General features: G+C 44.3%; 1 protein-coding gene across 1 annotated transcript; it reads left to right on the top strand.

The window, feature by feature from the left end:
* The first annotated feature begins 5 nt into the window (after positions 1 to 5).
* On the top strand, positions 6 to 1,519 carry LOC116433399 (uncharacterized). Its single transcript, XM_031991453.2, has 3 exons — positions 6 to 361; positions 421 to 596; positions 671 to 1,519. The coding sequence occupies exons 1-3, from the start codon at positions 318 to 320 to the stop codon at positions 931 to 933; spliced, it is 483 nt and encodes a 160-aa protein (XP_031847313.1). The 5' UTR covers positions 6 to 317; the 3' UTR covers positions 934 to 1,519.
* Positions 1,520 to 9,138: the final 7,619 nt, after the last annotated feature.

Below are 9,138 nucleotides of genomic sequence, written 5' to 3'. Positions count from 1 at the left end.
GGCGCGAAGACACCTCGGCGGACTCCGCTCGCAACGGGATTCGCCGACGCTCGTATCGCGAACACGGCGATTACGTCGTCCGGCCGATATCCCCGCTCGAGCCGCGCGCGTTTCACCCGTGACTAGGCCGTCGGTCGAACAAAGTGCCTGACGCAACCGATCCGAGCGAGCATATCGGCGCGCGTCGGAGTAGCGAAACTTTCCTCGCGATCTGTGCAATCCACGTCGTTCTTTCCATCGCGTCGAGCAATTGTCAAGGGACCAGCGACCGATCCAACGCAGGAAGAGGAACGAATCGTCGCGTTCGACGAGGAGACATGCGAGCGACTTTTGCGATACTCGCCGTCGTGGCATTGGCGAGGTTAGTTATGACGGATGCAGCTCAAGGGGTTCGTATTAGTAATCGACCGACGATTGCAGCCGCGCGGCGGGCCAAGCGTCGACGAACTGGGTGGACGCGCTGACGCAGAACATCCACGCGTTGACCAGCGACATCCAGCGCAACGTGGGCCAGCTGAACCAGCAGATCCAGCAGACCGTGAACACCGAGACGGCCCGAGCGCATCGCCTGGCGAGCAACCTGCAGCAGGGGATCGGTAACCGAAACTCCGACTTTCGCGAAGCGATTTCCTTTCACTCCGATCGAGTCGCTAACGGCGTTCGCTTTCAGGCGCCGGCTCGGTGCAGCTGGTCGGCGGCGGCGGCAACGTCGTCCTGACGGACGACAGGGGGACCAGGTTCGTGAAATCGGGCCGCACGTCGGACGGCAACGCGTACGTCTACGAGAGCTCGAGCAGCATCGTGGGCGACACCTTGCGGAACGAGGTCACCGTTCGCTATCCGGCTCTGAACGTCTCCAGAGCGTTCGGGTTCACGCTGGACCTGAAGGATGTCCACGCGAAACCCGTCCCCGTCGACGGGTCCAGCTTCTAATACGGACGACGCGACGATCAACCGAATTACGCACGCCCCACGGACGCTGCAGACGCGCGGACCAGCCGATCGCGACTACCGGAGGACGCGCCGCCTTCGGGGGTCCACCGATCGGCCGCCGATCGGCCGCCGAACACGCGCGTCCAACTGGCGCCGAGAGCAGCCGGAGATCGCGCGCCGCCTTCCTTAAATGGAAATGCCTCTGGCTTGTCCTCGATCGCGATCTTTCTCTCGTTCCCTTCTCGAGCCGGTCACCCGCCTCGCCCTTTTCCCTCCTAACCTTTGCCACGCGTCGCTTTCGCACCTGGCGAGGCGCGTGCCGCTTTTCCGCGACGCGACCGCGTTGCTTCGATTAACCCCTTGCTCTCGGGAGCTGACGGTCAGTCAGTTGATTTGATTTGCGAAATTCTTATGTGTAATATTCAGCTTTGTATGATGCAGCGATATGGGGAATATTGAAATAAAATAACTTTCCTTAATTTATGTATGTTTCCTCGTTAATTCATTTCAAAGAACAGCGTTCGATAGTCGCGACGATTGTAATGCTGTGTTTTGCAGAAAGAAAATAAAATTAATGCATTCGAAAGCTTTTGTGGTTTCTGTTTGTTAACCCTTTGTCCTGCGAGAGTGGCGAAGATTTTTAATGTGGTCCGATGAATGTGTGTAGGGAATAATGATTCACGGGAAATAATACAGACACTGAATTCAATTTTAAAAATGGTGCACACGCTTTATTAAGAAGTTCGATTATAATTATTCAATATTTTAACCCTTTGCGGACGAACGTCGGCGTTTCGACGAGATGAAACGTTCATGTTCGGAAAACTGAATCTGTATCTTGAAGACGCTCCGAGCGACTTCGTTCGAGGGTCAGAGGTCGATGGATCGCACAGTCGAACGCGAGAAGCCGATCGAGACGGTTCGTAGCACTTGTTCGGCGATGCCGCGCAGCTGGAGTCGAATCAGGCGCTGACACGCTTTGTTCTGTTTTAGGTTGAGCTACTCGGTACCACGATGGACCGGTTAGCTTCTGATGGAGGTCGGCGTTCCGATATGGAAACAGGAATCGTAGAAGGATTCTGAAGACGATGTGCGCAGCTGCGAGGGTGGAGAGACGCTTCTTGGGAGAGCGCGGTGTCCGATTCTGAACATGCGTCGAGAATAATTAGCGAATAATTAGAATTTAGTTGTATTAACCCTTTGCACTCGGAAGTTTCTCAGTAGAAATATGTGAACATTTTCTGATTAGATAGAGACGACATTGTTTGAAACTAATTTAACGATAATTCACAGATAAATTAACAAAGCTATTTTATTAAAATATTTCACATTGCAGTACAAAGCTTAATTTGAAATAGTAAATGTGTAACTTCATAGTTTTGTTGTAATAAATCAAGTGGTGACTGAGAGTCACCTGTCGAGTGCAAAGGGTTAACCCTTAACGGTCGTGAGTCGCATCGTGACGACAGCACTTTGTCGCTGGAAATAATGATGCATTGAAAGCTTATAAATAATTAGTCAAAATTTATACGTTTACAATACTGCTCTTGATAAAATATATCAAGTTTCTAAAAAAATGTTTTTGTTACAGTATTGAATATTTATTACATATTTGCTGAGAACAAGTACAACTTAACGAGAATCATTTGTTCAAAGTTAGCGTCCGATAACGGTTAACAATTATTGTTGTAATATGTCAACGCCAGCAGAGCGGAATTGTCGCTATGCAAAGTCGGTTGCAATCTATCGGGGGCACACTTGATGACGTGAGTGCGACAAGGATAGCGAATATGGGATGCAAGCGAAAGTGTCGCCATCTAGCGGCGAGAAGCTAGCGGAGTTTCTCCCTATACCCGCAATGTGTAAGACAAGGACGGAGATAGTGTGCGACAAGGACAGAGATAGTCGCCGCAGCGCCACCTGCTAGGAAAAAGCATCTCATCGGTCCCTGGTACCTACTCGTGAAGCATCAGGACCAAGGAGGTCATCGATGCACCGCCATCTAGCGGCGAAAGCTGTGAACTACGAGCGACAAGAAGAAACAACGAGATCAATTGCGAATTCGTTAATAATTAAACTCCCACGAATGATTCGCTGATGTTTGCGATTTAGAAATGTAGAACAGACTTTCCTTTACTTTCTCGTATCGTCTTCGATAGGATTCTGTTTCGCGTTCATTATTTATTAGTTAATATTCTGGACCGTGTTCGGCGGTAACGTAGAGTTTTTGTACATGGGACGAGAGTATTGTTAAGATTCTCAATTGAAAGGCGTAATTTGTGAACGTTTGTAATTGTAAAAATTAGAGGGGACACGTAGGAATATTCTGGTGGTAGTGTTAGTCAGATTCGAGTTGTAATTAATAAATTATTAGTGATTTTTCGGAGGGGTTCGTTGCGTTGCATCAGCGGAGAAAAGACAATAGTATTTGGCTAGAAGTTTCAGTTGTCTCTTAATAGATAGCGCTTTTAGAGTTATCCTTGTCTTACACATTATAAGAATTTAGAAATTTATAAGATATTGTAAAAAGTTTATATAGTACTTTCAATCGTTTTACCATGTAACTATAGATAGTATTTTATGTAACATTACTTAGTTAATAACTGTTCTTTATAAGTACAATGACTTTCCTATCGGTCTGCACAGATAAGTGCAAATAAATAAAAAACGTGATCCATTTTATACATTTCTCTGAACATTATATTTTTGTATATACGCGAAATTTCTTACAGACATTCGTCAGAACATTAAACAAAAATCGCAATTTTAAAGTATAATAAAATAAGAATATAAAAAATATTTTACATTTGTCATTACATATTCAATTGGTCTATGTATCATTAACAAGCGAAATCAAGATTCCTATAACATTTCGAGTGCAAACGGTTAAACAAGGAATTGTTTGTTATATTAACGTAGGATTAACAATTAAATAATAGACTAAAAATCCCCCACTATCGCGGGGCTGGTGCGCAATGTGTTGATACAAGAAATCAAGGTCCCCATATCGTCGAGTGCAAACGGTTAAACAAGAAGTTGTTTGTAGTGTTGACATCGAGGTCGGGACTAAGGTGGGGACTTCGACTTTATAAGGACGGTCTCGACAGCCGAGAGCTCAGTTCGCCGGGGGCTCCCGGACTGGGAGGACCAGACCTCCTGGCCTACCCTGGCCTACCCTGGCCTACCCTGGCCTACCCTGGGCTACTCTCGACTATCCTGGGGTACCCTGGTCTACCTTAGGCTACTCTCGACTACCCTGGACCTCTCTGGACATCAGTGGTCTTGGCTACCCTGGCCTACCCTGGCCTACCCTGGCCTACCCTGGCCTACCCTGGGCTACTCTCGACTACCCTGGACCTCTCTGGACATCAGTGGTCTTGGCTACCCTGGCCTACCCTGGCCTACCCTGGCCTACCCTGGCCTACCCTGGCCTACCCTGGCCTACCCTGGCCTACCCTGGCCTACCCTGGCCTACCCTGGCCTACCCTGGCCTACCCTGGCCTACCCTGGCCTACCCTGGGCATCAGTGGTCTACTCCTACCTTCACTCCAGGGCACTGGTGACCAGTACTGACTACCACCGATCAGTAGAGAGCAATGCAGATCCATGGTGGCCAGTACTGATGGGTACCAATGGTCCTGGGCTCCTCCTAAGCTACGTACCGATTGCGAACAGCGATCGGTGAGTCGCATGCTTTTTCTTTTTAACCCCAGTCACCGATCATGTCGTAGGACAAATGGTCCATAACGGCACCGGTGACTGGTGGTACCATTTTAGTAGTTTTTGATTTTGTGAGTGCAGTGACCTCGGATATGCCTCGAGAGGCATACCCGAGAGTAGTAACATTTTATGGTTTATTTCTTAGATAGGATAGGGTTTTCTTGTACGCCGCGTTTAACGTTAACTGCAAATATTAGCAATAATGCTTTGACTTCTTATCGGATAACATAATCTTTAATATGGAATATTAAGATAATATGACTGAGAACTTAGTGGTACATTAATTGTATCAATAAGTTCAGTCTAATTTTCGATTCCTGCAGTTCGACTAACATACAGTCGATTGAAATGATTGATTATTCGCGTTAAAGTTAACTTAATCGCTGAAATATCACAGTAAATATCGTACAAGAAAACATTTCGCGACGGGTAGGTCTCTGAATCGAAGCAACTACTTGTAAAACATTTTTTGATATTAGAAACTGTTGCTTCGATAAAGGGATCACCTGAGGATTTTTGGAAATATGTTAAAAGTTTACAATAGAATCATACATATTGCTATTTCACTTAGAGTCTCATTTTCTATTAAATTTGAATTTCTCTTATTGTTTTATTGAATATTACAGTAGTAGTACACTAGTACACTCTTTATTTCTAAAGTTAGAGACTATAATTTTTAATTCTGAGTCAATTAAAGTAATTGTTGAGAACCAAAGAACATTAGCCCGTTAGAAAAATGAGAAACTAACATGATTTTATAGCTAGGATTTTCAGGATATTGTTTCCATGTCCATTGCTCGATCTCTCTCACGTGCCCAGGTGCTACTTGGGAGAGTGAGAGCAATGGGCATGATGAAATTGTTATTATTTAAACATGTGAGCGATTGGCAATGCTAACGTATCATGCCCGACGTATTATCCACTTGTGTGTGTGGTTAGGAAGTGGAAATACGTCGGGTTTTATCATAAATTCTCTTTATACGTATATATTCCAGTTACTATAAATGTAATAAATAAATTTTTGGAATATATATACACTTTTCTTTATTCCCTTACTCAGTAAAATACAAATATTAACATATTAGAATACTTTGATCGTCCATACGTTTCCAAATGACATAAAGAACAGTAGAATTATATTAATGTCAATGAATTATTCGTGCCAAGTAAAATATTTTCTCAAAGATCGTTAGCCATTGCCAGTCGATTTCAGGAATCGATAAACTAGAGTATGAATGTGGTTGTTAGCTAACGTCCCGGGACGTTTTCTCTAGTCGTTAGGTTCTTTCGCACCCGGGTGCATCAGAGACAATCGTGGAATGATGTGTGTTTGTGAGAATGAGTTTTTTGCTTCTTTTTTAAATATAGCTATAGGTAGGCAGGTAGCATACTTTCTGGAATGAATGTTAGATTTAAGTAGGCAGGGCCGGTGCTGGCCGTCGTTTCTGCACGATGGTCAGTTACCGGGGAACTTGAAAAATCGGTTCAAAGTTGATAGCAAAACGGAGCATGCCGTTTGCTGATCAATCTTGATCTCGACTTTTCAAGTTCCACATAGATACCGCGGTCGCGATCGGTATTAGGCGCGATTAGGCGAAACGTTCGAACTTGCTCGATTGCACTGTCGAATGGTCGATGGCTGATCCCGAGCCATTGGCCATTCGCTATCGAGCAAGCGCAGGGTTTCAGAAATGGCGGACGGCCGAAGAAACGAAGAGGCGTATGCCGAAGAGGCCCCGACAAAATGTCGCTCAAGAGGGCAACTATTAATGGCGCTCCATCTTAGCATGTAGATGGAGCGTCATTTTATGTTACTACTTTGTCACTGCACTCACTTTAGCTTCAGTAGAAATAGTAGTAGTAGTAGTAGTAGTAGTAGAAAAGTAGTTGTAGTTATATCGGGCTGGCCATAGCCGCCCCAACGACCAGCAATGAGCATTTCGCGATTTTTAATTAGAGTTGCGAGACAAACATTGCGGTTTGGATTAGAGTTGCGAATGATATAATCGCGATTTCGATTAATATTAATTTTTATACTTGTCTTTTGAAATTTTCTTAAAAGTAACTTTGCGTATGACAAACACTGATTGCGTTTGATTTTAATACTGTTAAATATAAAGCTCAATTATGTTAACTAACACGTAGTCCTCTTGATTTTGACATAGCGTTGCGATTAATTGAATAAACGCGTTTGAGAGAATGTACTTTATTAGATGTAATTTTTATTTATTAATGTAGCGTTGCGAAATCAGTAGATCGCGTTCTTCTTAGTGTGGCGACAATAATTTTTCGCGTTGCCTTAGAGTTGCGTTATATTAAATGCTCAAACATATGCTGGAACCATAAGAACCACAGAGCAGTTTGCTTTACTGCGAACCGTGGTTCTTCGCAGCTAAAATAGTTGCACATTATTGCCCGCAACCAACATTTGGTTGCCCCCTATTCCGAAATGTAGCGTTGCGTGTTATAAAACTGGTGCACGCGAGTTATTCATTTTAAATTAAATAAATTAGAGTTGCGATCAATACTGAAACCCTCGCGTTTTTATTTTATTGTGAAATTTGTAAAGTAGCGTTGCGATTAATCATACCTTTCGCGTTTCTTATTGAGATCTTTGCATATTTTATTAATCGGCGCGGCGAACAGTAATGCACCTTTCGCGTTCATTATTTAAAGATTTGTAAATTCCAAAAATTAGTGTTGCGAAAGAAAAGAGCCACTCTCGCGACTTTTATTGCACGTATAATATCACAGAGTGTTCAGTCCCATTTTTTAAACATCCCCCCTTCTATTCAGCTTCATGTAAATGAACAAAATTTACTGTCTGATCAAGTGAGTTTCTGTTTCAGAGGAATTTGAATATTTTATATTCCTTACATTATATTCATTCACTAATGGAAAGAGACAATTTCTGTTACTGTTCCTTTCCCTTCTTCTACTCATTTGTTTCAGCTTTAATTCTAATCTATTTTTAATTCAATTTTATACTAATGTCATTTTATCATCGACACATTATTAATGTATGCTTACATTATTACATTACATACAGTATGCTTACATTATTAATGTATTAACTGCGATAGGAATCAATGCGTTACATATAAGCGCGTTAACAATAAGTACATTAAATAAAAGATTTCGATGTAGAAAGGGAGGTCGGTGGAATTGAATTTCCACCCACCTCCCAGGGTCTCCTCGCAGCAACCTCCACGTGGTAGACCTGGAAACTAGCAGCATCGTCGATAGAGTAGTTCCTATCGAGGATGCTGCTAGGCCAATAGCTGCGAAATTGTCTAAATATGTCGAGTAGTTATTCTTTAGATTCATTCGCTTTCGCCTGTTTCTCGTTTTACTCCGGTTCACTTAGCCATGCATGCAAGTGAATCGGCCGCGTGTCAGGTCAGTCAGCGCTGCAGTGTTGTAACTCGATGTGACCGATTCAAAGGGTTATGATGGTGGGGTCCGGTTTGTACCCCGTGGGGAGGGATGCTAGTTGTCCTGTGCCCATCAAAGCCAGAATCGTCACGGAGATCCCAGCAATGGGTGAACGTTGGCGCCGGTGGAGATCATCCTCTGTCCTGGAGATGAGGAAGCATCGGACCTCAACACTGTAGTTCTGCCTGGGTTGCTCGCGGTTTGCTCGCGTCACCCTTCTTTTTAATCAGGGACTTCTTCTCTGATTTCTCTAACTGTCGAATCGAGGACTTCCTCCTCGATTCTCTCCCTTTGCTTTTGGCCCGATAGTTGCTCGACATATATGCCACCGATACGCAATTGTATAAATCTAAGCTAAGTTAGTATTAAGCATGGGAAAGAAGACGTCGATCATCCGCCGAGGGATTATTAGAATATTAAATGCGATAGATATAAGTGCGTTTAAAATAAGATTTAGAATTAAGAGGGAGGTCGGTGGAATTTAATTCTCCACCCACCTCCCAGGGTCCCTCGCAGCAACCTCCACGTGGTAGACCTGGAAACTAGCAGCATCGCCGATAGAGTAGTTCCTATCGAGGATGCTGCTAGGCCAATGGCTGCGAAATTTTGTTAAATATGTCGAGTAGTTATTCTTTAGATTCATTCGCATTCGCCTGTCTTTCGATTTACTCCGGTTCACTTAGCCATGCATGCAAGTGAATCGGCCGCGTGTCAGGTCAGTCAGCGCTACAGTGTTGTAACTCGATGCGACCGATTCAAAGGGTTATGATGGTGGGGTCCGGTTTGTACCCCGTGGGAAGGGATGCTAGTTGTCCTGTGCCCATCAAAGCCAGAATCGTCACGGAGATCCCAGCAATGGGTGAACGTTGGCGCCGGTGGAGATCATCCTCTGTCCTGGAGATGAGGAAGCATCGGACCTCAACACTGTAGTTCTGCCTGGGTTGCTCGCGGTTTGCTCGCGTCACCCTTCATTTTAATCAGGGACTTCTTCTCTGATTTCTTTAATTGTCGAATCGAGGACTTCCTCCTCGATTCTCTCCCTTTGCTTTT

The sequence above is a fragment of the Nomia melanderi genome, chromosome 13 (genome assembly GCF_051020985.1).
Source record: "Nomia melanderi isolate GNS246 chromosome 13, iyNomMela1, whole genome shotgun sequence".
In the NCBI taxonomy this organism is placed as follows: domain Eukaryota; kingdom Metazoa; phylum Arthropoda; class Insecta; order Hymenoptera; family Halictidae; genus Nomia; species Nomia melanderi.
Note: the sequence above shows the minus strand (reverse complement) of the source record. Positions and strands in the feature narration are given on the sequence as shown.

What these genes read in the sequence shown, in the direction of transcription:
- LOC116433399 (XM_031991453.2), top strand. Translation starts at nt 318, where the DNA reads ATGCGAGCGACTTTTGCGATACTCGCCGTCGTGGCATTGGCGAG. An exon ending in GCCGTCGTGGCATTGGCGAG is followed by an intron (nt 362 to 420) that starts GTTAGTTATGAC and finishes CGACGATTGCAG; the next exon opens with CCGCGCGGCGGGCCAAGCGT. An exon ending in CAACCTGCAGCAGGGGATCG is followed by an intron (nt 597 to 670) that starts GTAACCGAAACT and finishes GTTCGCTTTCAG; the next exon opens with GCGCCGGCTCGGTGCAGCTG.